Here is a 19,301-nt window from a genome sequence, read left to right on the forward strand (position 1 = left end):
TGGAGAAGTCTGCTGCTAATCTTATGGGTTTTCCTTTGTAGGTGACTCTTTTTTTTTCTCTTGCAGCCTTGAGGATCCTTTCTTTATCCTTATTCCTTTCCATTCTAAGTATGATATGTCTTGGTGTCTTTAGGTCTGGGTTAATTCTGTTTGGGACCCTCTGGGCTTCTTGAATCTTTATGTCTTTGATGTTGTCTAGACTAGAGAAATTTTCAGCTATTATGGCCTGGAAAATGCTTTCTTCTTCTCCTTCTCTTTCTTCCTCTGGTATGCCAATAATGTGTATATTGTTTCTTTTGAAGTCATCCCATAAGACTCTCTTGTTGTTTTCAGCATCTCTTAATCTCTTTTTGAGATCTCTTACTTCTTTTTTAGTTGTCTCTAATTCATCCTCTATCTTGCTAATTCTGTCTTCAGCCTCACAGATTCTATTCTCTCTTCCCTCTACTGTTTTCTGGAGTTCATCTATTTTGTTGCCTTGCTCTGATACTGTTTTAGCTTGTTCAGCTAGTTGCCTTCTTAGCTCAATGATTTCAGCTTTCAGCTCTCTAATAACCATGAGATAATTAGAATTTTCTTCCATATTCTCATTTGTTGTTCCTGCATTTCTGATTACAATTTTTTCAAATTCTTTACTCACTCCTGTTATTATTTCCTTAGCTAATGTTTGGATGTTGAACTTGTTGTTTTGTGCTTCACCCTCTGGAGGACTTTTAGCTGGACTCTTGTCCTGGTTCGAGTCTCCAATATTTTTTCTTGTTGTTTTAACCATTTTATATATTATGTTATGAGTTCCCTTTATCAATACTTTTCAAAGTATTGTTCACTATTGCCTGGATTGACTTGTGTCTAAATAAGTTAATTAAAGGGTTCACAGTGGTGGAAGTTAACAGTTGTTTCAATCCCTGAGTTGGAGCTCAGTGGTTTAAAAGCCTCTTTTTTTTTTTTCCCTGTACGCTATGGGAGCCTGAGGGCTTTTAAACTATCAATAGGCTTCTTAGCTTAATCACTGACTCCAGACCAAGAGATAAAGCAGGGTGTGGCAGAGATAATCCAGTGGTTATGCAAAGAGACTTTCACAGCCCCTCATCTATGCCACCGAGGTATAGGTCTTCTCCTGAGTTTCCTGGTTAGATCTCTGTCCCCTGGTGTCCCTCCCTGTTGCTGTTCCAGATTCTGAGGGTAGTAGCAGTGGAGACTCAGAGTTGCACTTGGTGAGTCTCTGGGGAGTCCTCTCCTCCCTTAAGCTGTCCCCTTGTTGGTGGAGCAGACTGGAGGTGGTGTCTCCACTGATAAACTGTTGAACTGTTAGCAGTCACTTAATCTCTCCTTAGGCTCCTCTCTCCTCTCTGTCACCAGCCACATGTGTTTGTACTCACGGGTGATTTACTGGGTTCCTGTGGTCATTCTAGTCCTGTCTCGTTTCAGTCCCAGGTGGTCTCCTTTGGTATTCCTAGTTGATCCGGGAGAGAGCAAGATCTCCTTTCTGTGAGTGGTCTCTTTGTTTAGATAGTGGTTTCTTTTGCTGCGCAGAAACTTTCTAATTTGATGTAGTCCCATTGGTTTATTTTTGTTTTAGTGTAATTTGCAATTGGACTCATTTCATTGAAGATATCTTTAAAATTTTTATGGAAAAGAGTTCTACCAATATTTTCCCAGAGTTCTGCCAATGAACTGTCAGTTCTGTCAGGTCTCCTTTAAGTATCTGATAGTTTCTGGTCTAACATCCAAGTCCTTGACCCACTTGGAATTTACTTTTGTGTTTGGTGAAATATAGTGGTTCAGTTTCATTCTTCTGCACATTTCAACCTATTTTTTCCAACACCATTTGTTGAAGAGACTCTCCTTTCCCCATTTAATAGTCTGGACACCTTTGTCAAAGATTAGATTCCATAGGTGTTGCTTTGAATTTTAAATGGTTCTTTAAAATATCTATTTCATTTTATTTTTTATTAGAGCGATTAATGGTTTACAGTAATTGCAGTTGTTGGTATATTTGTAAAATTTCTCTATTGTCTACAAAACATTCTTGCCTCCAGCCTAGATCCTCCTCTATCAATTTTATTTTTAATAATTTTAAATCCCTTTATTTTATTTATTTATTATTGGATAAAGCTAGAGAGAAATTGAGATAAGAGAGGAAGATAGAAGGAAAGAGACAGAAAAGACAGCTGAAACCCTGCTTCACCACTCATGAAATTTTCTCCCTGCAGGTGGAGACCAGGAGCTTGAACCCGGATCCTTGTGCACTGTGATGTGTGCACTTAACCAGGTGCACCACTACCTGGCTTGCAAATTTATTTTATTTATTTTTTTATTTCCTTATTTTTATTTCTTTATTGGGGGGTTTATGGTTTACAGTCAACAGTAAATACAATAGTGTGTACATGCATAACATTTCCCAGTTTTCCACATAACAGTGGTCACCCCCCACTAGGTCCTCTTTAATCCTGTTCCAGGACCTGAGTCCTTCCTCCCATGCTTCCTCCCATTTTCTTTTTAAAACAAATATAATTACTGGAGCTGAGAGATAGCTCACCCAGTAGAGCACATGCTTTCCCATACTCAAGGAGCTGGGTTCAATCGAGCCCTTGATTACCACATGGGTGTGCCATACAGTGTGGCAGTTTCATCAGTGATGGAACAATGTTGTGTGGTATATGTGTGTGTGTGTGTGTGTGTTTTTGTGTGTGTGTGTTCGTGTGTTCCTCACTCTCTAAAGGAAAAACAAGAAAAGCTGTTTACTGGGAGCAGTAGAGTCAAGCAGTCACAAAAAAACTCCAGTGAGTGGGTGGGGATACCAAGTGACAAGGAAATAAATAACTAGTAGGAGAGGAAGGACTGGAAAATGGCTCAGAGAGTACAATGCAGGCCTTGTTCTGTTTGTTTTTGTTTTTATACAGTATCAGTGAATGGAACCCAAGGCCTTATACATGTAAGCCATACACTCTACTGCTGAGCCACCTCCTTCGTCCCAATTATTACCTAACAAACAATCTTTCAGTCATTGAAGCAGTTACTAATGAACTTCACATATTCCATTTCTGCTCTCTCAGAACTCCATCCTGTTACAGTGAAGAAGAGGTGAAAATGACAGGCATGAAAACACTATGAATGGTCAGGCAAATCACACTGGGTCAGATTCTGCTGCCTTTTTAACTAAATTTACCCAGAAATCACCTACCACCAACCCTGCTCTTCCTTGAATATGAAAGACTATGGAATTTTCCTTTATTAAAAACATTTCCAAGAAGTCAACTATTTAAAGACAAATAGTCTGAAGGAAGAGGCAAAAGGTCATAGTGATCTACAAAGTAAATAATCCATCCTCTCATTGAGAGTTTTCACGTACATTGAAAAAAAAGCTCTTTTCAGCCTTAATTTTTCTAGAATCTAAAATAAGATCAGAGCTTATTTTGAAAATAATGAGAACAGTGTCAGAATTGCTTCCTTTGTGTTACAACATTCAACCCTGTTCAACAGTGTAAGCACATTAATAAAATCATTGTATGCTACTTGGGCTTAGGTGATAAGATTATCTCATTCATCCTTCACAAGATTATGAAGTAAATACTTACTAACCCTGTTTTGTAGGGGAGGAAATTGAAACTTGAAGAGGTCAAGTAACTTACCCAGAAGATCACACTTGAATAGGCGTTCAAAATAGAATTTGAAGTTATGCTGACCAGTTCCAGGATTCACAGTTAAGATGAGTGCACCATACTCCAGATTTGTAAATGATAAATGCAACCAACAACCTTTACAGTTGTGGACTGTAATTGGAAAGGTGACTTAGCAGGTAGCATGATGCCTAGTACCTCATATGATGGTGTTGTGGTCTCACTCATTAAATTATTTTTTTTATAATTTTTTAAATGTACTTATTTAGGATAGAGGCAGAGAGAAGTTGAAAAGGAAGGGGGAGATGGAGATCAGAGAGAGAAAGAGACATGGAGTACTGCTTCACAACTCCTGAAATTTCCTCCCTGCAGCTGAGACTAGGGATTTGAACCTGGGTCTTTGCATACTGGAACGTGTACGCTCAATCAGTTATGCCACCACCCAGCCCCTTACTTCAAGTAAATGGCAATTTATTAGACTGAATTAATCAAATGTTTGTTTTAAGGTGATTTGATTTTGTGCTTGAGACTCTGAGGTTCCAGGTCAATCCATAAAACAGAATTCAGCAGTGCTCTGGTATCTGTCTTCTTTCTCTCTGTATCTCTCTCATTAAAAAAATAAATAAAATATGTTTTTAAAAAATACTTTGAGACTTGTAGTAGTGTTGTTAGTTACTGTTTAAGCCTTCTAATAAAGTATTTTAAACTTTAAGGATGTTGGAGGAACTGATTACCCACATAATGGTTTATTCTTTGCAATTAAATGGTTTTTCTTAATTAAAACACTGTAATTGTAAAACTTTCCAGAGAAAAGAACTGTCATGTAAGAGAAAATCCAAAAATCAGAAGTGTTGTTGTTTTCTTTTCTTTCTTTCTTTTCTGGTTTTTTTTTTTTTTTTTTTTTTTTTTACTTTACTTTTCGCCTGTTAGTCTCCAGAAATAGTTTCCTCATAAATTGACTTCCTTTCTGGAAATGATTTTTCTTTCCAACCACGTTGAGACTCTCTTGCTCCCTCTCCCCTTGGTTGGAGCAGGGAGGAAGGAGGGGGTAGGCACAGGGAAGACAGAAAAGAGACAGCAGGAAAAGAATTGTATGCCACTGTAATCTAAATGTATCTTCTACTTGTAAATGATATCATCTGAGTTGCACTTTGCCTTTTATTTCTGGTTTGTTTGTACATGTCTTTTATCATCTAGCCAACTGGGATAGACAAAGCACTGTTGGTGCTCTGAGCGACAGAACTCTGGTAGAGGGCTGGCTATAAATTGACGTGGCATGGAAATTCTCCGCTGAGCTGCTACAGCTTGCATGTTTCTCTGAACTGAAGCTCAGCCTTACCGAAGCTGCAGCTTAATCATCATGGGTTCAGCAACTTTACAGAAAAATGGATAGAAGAACTCTTCGGTTCCTTTTTTGGACTCAAATGTTTTTTTGGGAGGCATCTATGATTTAACTGGGAAAATCAAAGCAGTTAAATCTGTAACTTTATTTTTGCAGCTTAAACAACGGAATTTGCTGCTCCTCCTCCCCTGCCCTGCAGTTTAATTCCTTACAGATTTTGCCATGGGGTGTGGGCTTAGGAAGCCAGAAGACCCTGATGATAGCAGTCCTGGAAAAATATTTTCTACTCTGAAGAGACCGCAAGTGGAAACAAAGACAGAATTTGCTTACGAATATGTATTGCTGGATTTTACTTTACAAGGTACTTTTGGCTTTTATTTTCTGTGTTAAAATATTTCAGATATAAAGGCTACTGGGTGTAAGTATTGCCTTGTGAGTTTTTAAGTTGATCTTCATAATCAGACTGTATAATCAATCTAACCATAATGCTTCATTTCTTAATTATATTTTGAAAGATTTTTTGTTTTGCTTATTTTTATAACATGGCTCGTATGTACCTTCTAAAAATGTAAGAGTTGCTTGGAATTTTTATTTCAGTTTTAACTCAAGTGCTTGTTTGTACAGAGACACATGTCAGATTTTCAGGACAATTAGTTATGACCTAAATGACAGTTTCTGTTTTGAAAAAATAAAAACAAAAGCAAGAGACATAGGGTATGTAGCCTTTAAGTAACAATACCTACATAATATTGGAGTGCCTTGCTAAGACAATTTTGAGATTTCCAAGGATGTTAAAATTTGTGATTGGGCTAGCTATTTGAGATTGTTAGCCAAACTAAACTTGAGGTTTGAAAATATTGTAAGGAAAAAAAAAAAAGGTGAGGCCCACTAATCTTATGTGAGACACTTCCTTTGCCTGGTGCTTAGTCCCTAACAGAGAAACTCCCTGTTCCAAAAAAGTTGGAAACACAAATAAACGAGCCCAGATGGTAGCCCTGTGGGAGGAATAGAGGAGGCCGTGGTTTGACTTCACAAATAGTTACCTCCCTTCTTTTTGGAAACATGAGAATTCAGTACAACTGCATGGATAAAGCTGAACATTTAGAAAGCAGGACTTTACCTTTAATTTTGAAGTATCAAAAATGAAATTCAGAGTATTTTCTTTGCCCTAAGAATTGCCAGACACTTGTATTTTTAAATTCTTGCTGATGAGTTATACTTTGAATTATGAGTCACAATTTTATCAGCTAATAGATATTTTATACCAACTGCATTTTCATGTTGAATATGCCTTCATTTCCTTTCAGCTTATACACAAATTCTCCGTCTCTAGAGCTTTCACTCTGGAAACAGTGCATCTTTGTGCGAGGAGCAAAAGCAGTCCTTTTTTCTTTGTCAAAAATTGAACCGGCAGCAAACAAACTCATTTTAGGAACATACAGAAAATCTATATGTACACTTTTAACGTTCACATTTTTACCTACAGTTAAGACTATCAAAGAAGTCATTTTCTTCTCCTTCTTTTTTAAACCATTTCTAATACTTTTTATTTGTTTTACTTTAATGAGAAACAGAGTTATAGAAAGAGAGACAAGAACACTGCTGAGCTCTGGCTTGTGGTGGTACGCGGGAATGAGCCTGGGACTTTGGAGCCCCATGTTTGAAAGTCTTTTGCATAAGCATCATGCTATGTACCCTGCCCTCTTAATTTTCTTTTTAGTTAAGAAGGCTAAAAGATGATTTAGATAATGGTTATAATCAGAGAAATAATCAATCATAGGGTTTTTTTTCTGTACTTTTTTCAAGAACTATCACATGAGAAAATGTATGTGATTTGCTTTTATGTTTGCTCCATTGATTAGGTCTGTCACTCATTTTTAGAACTATTTTCTGTAAATTCACAGATCAGATACACACACTCTCATTTAACCTTAGGACTCTGTCTGTCAATCAACGAGCCATTGTGATCTGCATTTCAAGACTGACTGCATGACCTAAAGTGGTTTGATTTTTTTTCTAATTAATTTACATTTGACAATATTGACATTCTCAAACATTTTTGTATAAATGCAGTTATCCTCATATCAAAAAATACCTACAGCTTTCTTCAGAAGTTGTTTCGGTTTTATGATTACCAGAAGCCCTTCTCTGAATAAGGAACATGCTTCCTTACCTTCCAGTCCAGAGAAGATAGCAGACCACTGTGCTATCCAGTCGAAGTATGTGCATTGTTTGTATATATTAACATAGAAAGCAGATACACATTGTGAAGTTGCTCCTAGCACCTATTTGGTCCAGGTGCTTAGCTTTCTGGTACCCTTTCTCACTCCTGTTCTTCCACGTGCTTCTTGTGTTTTTGTACTTGCCTTTGCATTGCCTCAGAAGCCAAGTCTCTTCACCAGCCTAGTTTCTTTTTTTTAATATTTTTTTATTTTTATATTTATTTATTTTCCCTTTTGTTGCCCTTGTTGTTTTTCATTGTTGTTGTAGTTAATATTACTGTTGTTATTGATGGCGTCGTTGTTAGATAGGACAGAGAGAAATGGAGAGAGGAGAGGAAGACAGAGGGGGGAGAGAAAGACACCTGCAGACCTGTTTCACTGCCTGTGAAGTGACGCTCTTGCAGGTGGGGAGCCGGGGGCTCGAACCAGGATCCTTATGCCAGTCCTTGCGCTTTGCGCCACGTGCGCTTAACCCGCTGCGCTGTCTCCCAACTCCCACCAGCCTAGTTTCTAAAACCACCTTGCTTTCTCTGTACTCTGACACCCAATGCATAGGAAATGAGTCAAGGAGTCTAAGACATTAAGCCTTTCTTTAGCATGAGCAATTCTTTTCTGGGACTTGCTGTAAGTTTTCAATAGTGTCACCTCCTGTCTCTCACAGTAAACCTGAATGGTAAAACAACCATTCAGGAAACAAAATGCTTAGTGACAGCTGTGTGTGCTCATTAGTTGTCTCTGACCTTCTTTTCTTTTGTTTTTCCAAACAGTGGATTAGAAAGTAAGATCCCAGGGACCTAGGAGGGAAGAGGAGGAAGAGACCCTTTTGAAGTTGCCAGTGCTATTATGATGTTTATAACTACCTTAAACAGCTTGTTGATTTTCCACTCAGTTCTTGGAGGTGAGGTGGCAGGGAACTTTGAGTCATTATTATGCTTTTTAATTGAGAGGAAGACCAAAACACAATTCACCTTCTTACCTTTGTGCTAGAGATCGGCCCCAGGACGTGGCACTCTACCAAGCCACTTTCCCAGCCTGTCCTGATCTATAGCTCTGCTGAAGAGATGCTAACATAAGTACTTAAAGTTCTGGGGTCAGAGTCTCCAAATTCTGAATGTGGACTCTTCTATCACTAACTGGCAAGTTTCACAAGGACCTAGGTTCAAGCCCTGGTCCCCACCTGCTGGGGGAAAGCTTTGTGAGTGGTGAAGCAGTGTTGTAGGTGTCTCTCTGTTTCTCTTCCTTTGTATCTACCCCTAACCTCTCAATTTCTGTCTTTATCCAATAAATAAATTTTTTTAAAGAAGATAATCTACTTGGAAAGGTATCCAGTACTTAGTAAGTTAATTAATTGTCCCACCTGATTTCATGCCAGTTCTACCTAATACATGAGTGAGGTTTCAGTATAATTTTTGTGAGATTACAGTGCGTAGAGATGGAAGTCAGAAGGGAAAAGTCTGACTAACTATAGTGGTCAAAGCTAGTGCGAGGGAGATATAATGACATTACAATGGCTACAAATAGTCTTCAGCTGACTAGAAAAAAGTAACAGGAAAAAAGAATCCAAGGTGACTTCTTAGTTCTGGGACCTGAGTAACTATAGAAATAACAATAGTCTGATAGTATAAGGGGTGTCTCAAAGAGATGTACTGCATGGTGAAATAGTAATTCCGCTACAGACATATTGTGCTTGAAGTGGTGGTAGAACTATAGAGACAGTTACAAATTCTTGGTTAGAGGTGGTGGTTTCTTGGAGGAATTGAAATAGAAAGCCTTTGGGGGCCAGGGGGCTAAGTGCATATAGTAAAAAGCACAAGGACCAGAGCAAGAACCTGGGTTCCAGCCCCTAGCTCCTCACCTGAAGGGGAGTCGCTTCACAAGCGATGAAGCAGGTCTGCAGGTGTCTGTCTTTCTCTCCATTTCCTCCTCTCTCCATTTCTCTCTGTCCTATCCAACAATTCAAAAACAACAATGGCAATAAAATGGAAAAAATAAATTCCAGGAGCAGTGTATTCATAGTGCAGGCACTGACATATTTAACCATGTAGAGAACAACTCAACAAAAATGGCAGATAATAAAGATAATCAGGACTACATATAGCAGAATTTTAAAAAAAATTTTATTTATAAAAAGGTAACATTGACAAAGCCATAGGATAAAAGGGCTACAACTCCACACAATTCCCACCATCAGAACTTCGTATCCCATCCCCTCCCCTGATATCGTTCCTGTTCTTTATCCCTCTAGGAGTATGGACCCAAGGTCATTATAGGGTGCAGAAGGTGGAAGGTCTGGCTTCTGTAATTGCTTCCCCACTGAACATGGGCATTGACAGGTCAATCCATACTCCCAGCCTGTCTCTCTCTTTCCCTAGTGGGGTGGGGCTCTGGGGAATCTGGGCTCCAGGACACACTGGTGAGGTGTCTGCCCAGGGAAGTCAGGTTGGCATCATGGTAGCATCTGGAACCTGGTGGCTGATAAGAGAGTTAACATATAAAGCCAAACAAGTTGTTAGCTAATCATGAACCTAAAGGCTGGAATAGTGGAGATGAAGAGTTGGGGGATCTCCGTTTGTAGATAGGCCTATATTCCAAAAGGCCCATGGCTATACTAGTTTTTTTTTTTTTTTTTTTTACCCTGAGCCTTAAATCTGATATGCAGATGGATCCAAGTTATTGTCTGGCAAGATTATGTCATGGCTGGAAAAAGGATCAGAAAGCTGGATCTGGGAAGAGAGTACCTCCCAAATATGGGAAAGATGTATAAATATTGTTGACTGTAAACCCCATTGATTTGATGTGATCTGGGGCCCATATTCAGCTTAGGAGCCTATGTGACCTCTGCATCCCTGTAGATCTGAGTTCATATTCTGTGGTCATAAGAAGGAATGTTCCAAGCTGCCCCAATTTCAGAACCCATCTTCCTCGGGGGGAACATAGAGTATGTTGTCCATCCTCCCTTCAGAGGATGGAAAATTCTCTACCACTGTTGATCCAAGTTGAGGGCAAGGTCCTATGGGGTCCCACAAAGAGGTCTATTGTGTGGTTCCTGATAGAGATGACTGGTAATACTGGAGAGAGGTATTTATTCAAGGTCTAGGCCCATCATGTCTGTTTGGGAATCTCAGGACTCCCCCACTAGGACCCCAGATGATGGGGTGGCCTGAGAGTGACTAAAGAGTCATCATTAAAGTATGCCAGTCTCTTGCCCTTATTAAGCTTTTGCAGTCCTTGCTTTGATAAGGTTAGCTTTAGAGTGAGTGAGAGAAGTGTAATAGGAAGTAGATGAGGAGGGTATCAAAGTCTTAAGTAGACACTATTTCATTATCAACTTTATATTGACTCACTGCAGACTATTGTGCACTTTTGCCCTAATTTGTGAGTACATGTGAACATATACTCTATCTCATGGGACCGGTCTATATATATGTTTTGGGACTTTGTTAGGAAGTGAACCACCTGGAATGGAATTAGAAAATACTATGAAAGGAAAGGTCTCACCCAAATAATAAGGCTGAAGGGTTGACGATCCATGCCTGATGTCTCTGGACACAGTCTGAAGTGAAGAATGCTGAGGTCATACTCATTGCATTGATTAGGTTGGGATCAGCAGATGCAATATCATTTGGTATGAATTGAGGGAAGCATGCAGGAAAGTAAGCGCCACCCTAGAAGTTTCAGGACTGGGGGAAATATAGGCTCTATAGAGGAAGCAGGAGGTTCCTGCTGTCTTAGGGTTTAAGGCAATAGATAGTTATTGCTATAATCACATTATTTGGAAATTGGGTTAACTTTAAAAAAATCACATTGTTAAGATTTGCTGTATCATACACAGCATCACCATAATTTATGTCCTTTGATATTATTTGTATATAGCTGTGTCTTACAGAGTAATGCTTCTGTTCTCCCTGGTCTAAGCTTTAAGAGAGTCAGCATATCAAAGACTCAGCCTATGGTCTGTGCATTAAAAAGTTTGAGATATTCAATCAATTTTTCCCTCTCATATTAATTAAATAATGATTTATATGAACACAAATTAATAGGAGTGTACATAAACACCATTCCCACCACTAAAAGACTGTGTCCCATCCCCCTCCCCAACCCACCCAGTGAAGCCGAACTTCTGCCCTCGCCCTCAACCCAGAGATTTTTACGTTGGTACCTTACTCCAAATTCAGTCCAATCGTGCCTTGAATTTACCTTTCTGTTATTTCTATAGCAGAAATTTTGAAGAAAGGCATTTGAAGAAAATAATTATTTTCTATATTATTTTAAGTAATGTTTATATGTGAGTTTTACGAGAGAGTTTATAATCCAGACAACAATGTAAATAATAATAAACTTAAGGTTTTTAGACCATTTATAACTTTTTTTTTTATGCACTGGGGGCTGCGCCAGGCACACAGCCTGTCTCCCCTCCGGCGGGCACTGGCCCAGCTGTCCTCAGAGCGCCGCCTAGGCACACTGCCCGCCCACCCTCAGTTCTGGATACATTTTTTGGGGGGGGTGATGGGGTTGGAGAGTGGGCTAGAGCCCCTCGGTGCTGAGGGGAGTTTTAGCAGATGTATGCCTGAACAGCTCAGTCAGTGGCCATAGAGGTGACTGGAACATGTGACATGTAACCCTCCCAAGAGGGCTGCCTGGCTGGGGCAAAGAGGTGATCCATTTCTTTCTTTTTCTTTCTTTCTTTTTTTTTTTTTTTACTTTGATTTTTGTACATGCATAACATTCCCCAGTTTCCCATATAACTATACAACCCCCACTAGGTCCTCTGAATCCTTCTTGGACCTGTATACTCCCTACCCACCCACCCCAGAGTCTTGTAATTTGGTGTGATACTCCAATTCCATTTCAGGTTCTACTTCTGTTTTCTTTTCTAATCTTGTTTTTCAACTTCTGCCTGGGAGTGAGATCATCCCATATTCATCCTTCTGTTTCTGACTTATTTCACTTAACATGAATTTTTCAAGGTCCATCCAAGATCGGCTGAAAACGGTGAAGCCACCATTTTTTACAGCTGAGTAGTATTCCATTGTGTATATATACCACAACTTGCTCAGCCACTCATCTGTTGTTGGACACCTGGGTTGCTTCCAGGTTTTGGCTATTACAAATTGTGCTGCCAAGAACATATGTGTACACAGATCTTTTTGGATGGATGTGTTGGGTTCCTTAGGATATATCCCCAGGAGAGGAATTGCAGGATCATAGGGTAGGTCCACAGAGGTTGGACCAATTGACATTCCCACCAGCAGTGCAGGAGGGTTCTTTTGACCCCACACCCTCTCCAGCATTTGCTGCTGTTACCTTTTCTAATGTATGACATTCTCACAGGAGTGAAGTGGTATCTTGTTGTTGTCTTTATTTGCATTTCTCTGACTGTTGTTAAAATTCGGAGGCTCCAGCTGGCCAGGCTAGCTTCACGGGCGGGTAACAGAGACTAAAGGACACACGGCTGGGCAGGGAAGCTGTATTTTTTTATTCAGGAACAACGATTTATAAACTAAGACAAACTAATCACCAAACAGAACTCTCCTGCCTCCTTCCCCCGCAGCGGCGCCAAGCACTCTGGAACTCTCTCGGGGTTCCTTGGTGTGGGGACAAGCAGGCCCGCGAAACTAGCAGGACTGAACCAATTTTCTTGGCAGGGGGAGAGCATACAACATCTGACAATCAGAGACTTGGAGCATTTTTTCATGTGTTTCTCGGCCTTTTGGATCTCTTCTATGGTGAATATTCTGTCCAAGTTCTCCCCCCACTCCATTTTTAGATGGGGTTATTTGATGTCTTGTTGTTGAGTTTGGCAAGCTCTATATATGTTGGTTATTAAACTCTTGTCTGATGTATGGCATGTAAAGATCTCCTCCCATTCTGTGAGGGGTCTCTTGGTTTCGGTAGTGGTTTCTTTTGCTGTGAAGAAGGGGACTTCAACACCCCACTATCTCAACTTGACAGATCATACAGGAGGAAAATCAGTAAAGACATAAGGGAGCTAAATGAAGAGATAGATAAACTAGAACTATTGGACATTTTCAGAGTCATTCATCCCAAGAAACTGGAATACACATTTTACTCAAATCCACATGGATCATTCTCAAGGATAGACCATATGTTAGGCCACAAAGACAGCATCAGCCAATTCAAGAGCACTGAAATCATCCCAAGCATCTTCTCAGACCACAGTGGAATTAAACTAACACTTAACAATCAACAAAAGATTAGTAACGGTCCCAAAATGTGGAAGCTCAATAGTACACTTCTTAACAACTTCTGGGTCAAAGAGGAAATCAAGGAAGAAATCAAAATGTTTCGAGAGTTCAATGAAAATGAAGACACAAGCTATCAAAATATTTGGGACACAGTTAAAGCAGTCCTAAGAGGGAAGTTCATAGCTATACGAGCACACATTAGGAAACAAGAAAAGGCACAAATAAACAGCCTAATTGCACATCTTAAAGACCTAGAAGGAGAACAACAAAGGAACCCTAAAGCAACGAGAAGGACAGAAATCACTAAAGTTAGGGCAGAAATAAATAACATTGAGAATAGGAAAACCATACAAAAGATCAATGAAAGTAAATGTTGGTTCTTCGAAAGAGTAAACAAAATCGACAAACCTTTAGCCAGACTCACAAAACAAAAAAGGGAGAAGACCCAAATAAATCGGATAGTAAGTGAAAGAGGAGATATCACAACAGACACTGCAGAAATTCAACATATCATGCGAGGCTTCTATGAACAACTATATGGCACCAAGCTAGAGAACCTGGAAGAAATGAATGATTTCCTAGATACCTACCAACTTCCAAAACTAAGTAAAGAGGAAGTGGATAACATGAACAGGCCCATCACAGCTAATGAAATTGAAACAGTTATCAAAAATCTCCCAAAAAATAAAAGTCCTGGACCAGATGGTTTTACAAATGAATTCTACAAAACTTTCAAAGAAGAACTAATACCTCTACTTTTAAAAGTCTTCCAGAAGATTGAAGACACTGGAATACTCCCTGCCAGCTTCTATGAAGCCAACATCACCCTGATACCAAAAGCAGACAGGGACACAACGAAAAAAGAAAACTACAGACCGATATCTCTGATGAACATAGATGCGAAAATATTGAACAAAATTCTAGCCTACCGGATACAGCAGTATATCAAAAAGATTGTTCATCATGACCAAGTGGGGTTTATCCCAGGCATGCAAGGTTGGTTTAATATATGTAAATCAATCAATGTGATCCACCACATCAACAAAAGCAAGACCAAAAACCACATGGTCATATCAATAGATGCAGAGAAAGCCTTTGACAAAATCCAACATCCCTTTATGGTCAAAACACTTCAAAAAATGGGAATAGATGGAAAATTCCTGAAGATAGTGGAGTCTATATATAGCAAACCTACAGCCAACATCATACTCAATGGTGAAAAACTGGAAGCATTTCCCCTCAGATCAGGTACTAGACAGGGCTGCCCACTATCACCATTACTAGTCAACATAGTGTTGGAAGTTCTTGCCATAGCAATCAGGCAGGAATTAAAGGCATACAGATTGGAAGAGAAGAAGTCAAACTCTCCTTATTTGCAGATGACATGATAGTATACATGGAAAAACCTAAGGAATCCAGCAAGAAGCTTTTGGAAATCATCAGGCAATACAGTAATGTCAGGCTATAAAATTAACATTCAAAAGTCAGTGACATTCCTCTATGCAAACACTAAGCTAGAAGAAATTGAAATCCAGAAATCAGTTCCTTTTTCTATAGCAACAAAAACAATAAAATATCTAGGAGTAAACCTAACCAAAGAAGTGAAAGACTTGTATACTGAAAATTATGAGTCACTACTCAAAGAAATTGAAAAAGACACAAAGAAGTGGAAAGATATTCCATGTTCATGGGTTGGAAGAATTAACATCATCAAAATGAATATATTACCCCGAGCCATCTACAAATTTAATGCTATCCCCATCAAGATCTCAAGCACATTTTTAGGAGAATAGAAAAAATGCTACAAATGTTTAGCTGGAACCAGAAAAGACCTAGAATTGCCAAAACAATCTTGAGAAAAAAGAACAGAACTGGAGGCATCACACTCCCAGATCTCAAACTGTATTATAGGGCCATTGTCATCAAAACTCCTTGGTACTGGAACATGAATAGACACACTGACCAGTGGAATAGAATTGAGAGCCCAGAAATGAGGCCCCACATCTATGGACATCTAATCTTTGACAAAGGGGCCTAGACTATTACATGGGGAAAGCAGAGTCTCTTCAACAAATGGTGTTGGAAACAATGGGTTGAAACATGCAGAAGAATGAAACTGAATCACTGTATTTCACCAAATACAAAAGTAAATTCCAAGTGGATCAAGGACTTGGATGTTAGACCAGAAACTATCAAATACTTAGAGGAAAATATTGGCAGAACTTTTGTCCGCATAAATTTTAAAGACATTTTCAATGAAACGAATCCAATTACAAGGAAGACTAAGGCAAGTATAAACCTATGGGACTACATCAAATTAAAAAGCTTCTTCACAGCAAAAGAAACCACTATAGAAACCAAGAGACCCCTCACAGAATGGGAGAAGATCTTTACATGCCAAACATCAGACAAGAGGCTAATAACCAGAATATATAAAGAGCTTGCCAGACTCAACAAGACAACAAATAACCCCATCCAAAAATGGGGGGAGGACTTGGACAGAATATTCACCACAGAAGAGATCCAAAAGGCCGAGAAACATATGAAAAAATGCTCCAAGTCTCTGATTGTCAGAGAAATGCAAATCAAGACAACAATGAGATATCACTTCACTCCTGTGAGAATGTCATACATCAGAAAAGGTAACAGCAGCAAATGCTGGAGAGGGTGTGGGGTCAAAGGAACCCTCCTGCACTGCTGGTTGGAATGTCAATTGGTCCAACCTCTGTGGAGAACAGTCTGGAGAACTCTCAGAAGGCTAGAAATGGACCTACCCTATGACCCTGCAATTCCCCTCCTGGGTATATATCCTAAGGAACCCAACACATCCATCCAAAAAGATCTGTGTACACATATGTTCTTGGCAGCACAATTTGTAATAGCCAAAACCTGGAAGCAACCCAGGTGTCCAACAACAGATGAGTGGCTGAGCAAGTTGTGGTGTATATACACAATTGAATACTACTCAGCTGTAAAAAATGGTGACTTCACCGTTTTCAGCCGATCTTGGATGGACCTTGAAAAAATCATGTTGAGTGAAATAAATCAGAAACAGAAGGATGAATATGGGATGATCTCACTCTCAGGCTGAAGTTGAAAAACAAGATTAGAAAAGAAAACACAAGTCGAACCTGAAATGGAATTGGAGTATTACATCAAAGTAAAAGACTCTGGGGTGGGTGGGTGGATGGGGAGAATACAGGTCCATGAAAGATGATGAATGACATAGTGGGGGTTGTATTGTTAAATGGGAATCTGGGGAATGTTATGCATGTACAAACTATTGTATTTACTGTTGAATGTAAAACATTAATTCCCCAATAAAGAAATAAATTATTTTTTTTAAAAGAAAGAAATAGAAAAAGGAAGAGGAGGAGGATAAAAAAGTTGGCTTGGGATCAGTGACCCACCAGAAAAAAAAAAGGGATGGGAAATAGAGGTCTGGAGAGGTGAATTAGAGTACATGCCTTCCATACATGAGACCATGGGTTCAATATCCCTGACCAGATGAGAACACCCAAAGCAGGAAAAAAAAAAATAAGAAGGAAGATAAATTTTCATATTTGCCTCAATCTATTAAATTCTTAGATACTTTCTCAAGCAGCTAAAATATTTTCAGATGTGAAGTACTGCATAAAAAGAAATTAATAATAAAAATGGCTAGCATTAAGATAATAGCTATCATGAGCTTAGTCCAAGTTCTCACATGTAGAGAAAACTACATAAAGAGTTCTATTATGTTTGAAATGATAAGATGTTTGGGTTTAAAAAAAAGAATCAAACCTCATAAATTCAAACTACTATGGAAGAGAAGGAGTCTATTTTTACCAAGCAGTGAAATCACTGATAATAGCATACAGATGATACACTTAAATAAATATTGAAGACAACGTAGTTCATATTGATTTTTCTTCCTATATATGCCTCTTCTATCTGGATAGACATTTGTTTATTCTTTGAACTAACACTCACTGAGCACCTACTGAATACAGATATTTAAGTGTGCAAACATACAAAATCTTTTTTTTCCCCTCTGTGAACTGTAACCTGCTGAGGGGTACTAATAAACAGTATTCAACTGCACTATCTAGAACACACTGTGATCCAGGCTAGGATAGAAATGCGATGGTTAAAAAAGCAGATAGAAGCACCTCCACTTGACTCGTGGATCAAGGAAAAAGTGCCACCTCATCTAAAGAACCTCATCTTAAGAGTGGAATTTAGACTGCTTTTATATCTTTTGTCTAAAGCATATACGGAAGAAGGGCAAACGCTAGAAGAAGAAGAAGAAGAAAGCATATAAACTACAACTGCAAATCAATAAGGAAAAGACAAATGGGCTGGGGAGACAGCTTAATGGATATGCCAAAAGACTCTCCTGCCTGAAGCTCCAAGTTCCCAGGTTCAAACCCCCAGCACCATTAGAAGCCAGAGCTGATTAGGGCTTGGTAAAAGATTTAAAAGAACAGGAGTGGGAAGGGAGAAGGGGAGGAGGGAACTATTAGAAAAAGAAGCAAAGAACCTGGATAGGCAGTACACAAAATGAAAAATCCAAATAGCCAGTATGCACATAAAAATGCATGCTGATAACCCCAGGTATTCTTTTAGATCAACTACTACTCTTAATATCTACCTTCCTTTCCGAGTAATCTGTTCAGTCAAATTGTATTGTCAATCTATTACATATATTTTCACTGAAAAGGGTGTGAAAAACTACTTAATAAACATGCTTCCAGCTTTTTTGTTTGTTTGTTTTTAGGTAGAGACAGAGAGGGAGGAAGGAGAAGGAGAGACCATCGCACCAAAGCTTTTTCCTTCAATGCAGTGGGGGCCAGGCTTGAACCTGGCTCATCCACATGGCAAAGAAGCATCCAAGTTACATGTGTGTGTGTGTGTGTGTGTGTGTGTGTGTGTGTGTGTGTGTGTGTGTGTGTGTGTGTGTTGATAGGACAGAAATCCAGAAGAGAAAGGGAGATAGATACCTACAGCACTGTTTCACTGCAAGAAGCTTCTGCCCTGCAATAGGGATTGGGGGTTTGAACCAGGCCCTTGGGCATTGTAACATTTGCACTCAACCAGGTGAGCCATTGCCTGGCCCCATGCTTCTAGTTTTTAAGGAGCAAATTATCTCATGTGAGACAAAATAAAACAAAATACATGTTAAAACCAGAGTAATGTGGATACAAATCATCCACCATGGCTAAGATCTATAAAAGACTGCTAATACCAGAGGTTGGTAAATTGGTACAGTGTTTAAAAAACAAAATGACTTGCATGTGCTGTAGACAGCTACTTAGGTGAATATGCACACAGTAGAAATGTCTAGTGTCAAATAATTTTCACCTTTTTCTTGTTTTTGAATTTCTACAGCACATGCAAGAATGTTCATAAAAATGTTATTTGTAGTAGCCCAAAAGTATGAATGACTCAGAAATTCAAGAACAAGAGAAGAGAAAAATAAGTCGTGGTACACTCATGTAATGCATCACGAATCTGAAGAAAGCAGGAAACTACAGTAGTGAATGTTTTAGGCTTTGGGAGCTCTGTGGTCTCTGTCACAACTACTCAGCCTTTTTTTTTTTTTTTTTCCCTCCAGGGTTATTGCTGGGCTCGGTGCCTGCACCATGAATCCACCGCTCCTGGAGGCTATTTTTTCCCCCTTTTGTTGTAGCCTTGTTGTGGTTATTATTATTGCCATTGTTGATGTTGTTCGTTGTTGGATAGGACAGAGAGAAATGGAGATAGGAGGGGAAGACAGAGAGGGGGAGAGAAAGATAGACACCTGCAGACCTGCTTCACCACCTGTGAAGCGACTCCCCTGCAGGTGGGGAGCCAGGGGCTCAAACCAGGATCCTTACGCTGGTCCTTGTGCTTTGTGCCACATGCTCTTAACCCACTGCGCCACCGCCCG

The 19,301-nt window shown here is 39.3% G+C and overlaps 1 protein-coding gene and 1 long non-coding RNA gene across 4 annotated transcripts in view; both read left to right on the forward strand.

Annotated features, from left to right (window-relative positions):
* RFTN2 (raftlin family member 2) overlaps positions 1–19,301 on the forward strand; it is a 118,742-nt gene that overhangs the window by 26,612 nt on the left and 72,829 nt on the right. The window contains exon 2 of one of the 3 annotated variants that reach the window (XM_016193115.2): positions 5,119–5,323. In XM_016193115.2, coding sequence (XP_016048601.1) covers positions 5,185–5,323 — 139 coding nt within the window. In that variant the 5' untranslated portion in view covers positions 5,119–5,184. Of the gene's footprint in view, positions 1–4,613; positions 5,324–19,301 lie in introns of those variants that run through there. The other 2 variants (XM_060194215.1, XM_060194216.1) reach the window with 2 other exon arrangements.
* The window catches only part of LOC132539408 (uncharacterized), a 107,611-nt gene that overhangs the window by 15,481 nt on the left and 72,829 nt on the right, over positions 1–19,301 (forward strand). The gene's annotated exons all lie outside the window — the stretch shown is intronic.

The sequence above is a fragment of the Erinaceus europaeus genome, chromosome 7 (assembly GCF_950295315.1).
Source record: "Erinaceus europaeus chromosome 7, mEriEur2.1, whole genome shotgun sequence".
Lineage (NCBI taxonomy): Eukaryota > Metazoa > Chordata > Mammalia > Eulipotyphla > Erinaceidae > Erinaceus > Erinaceus europaeus.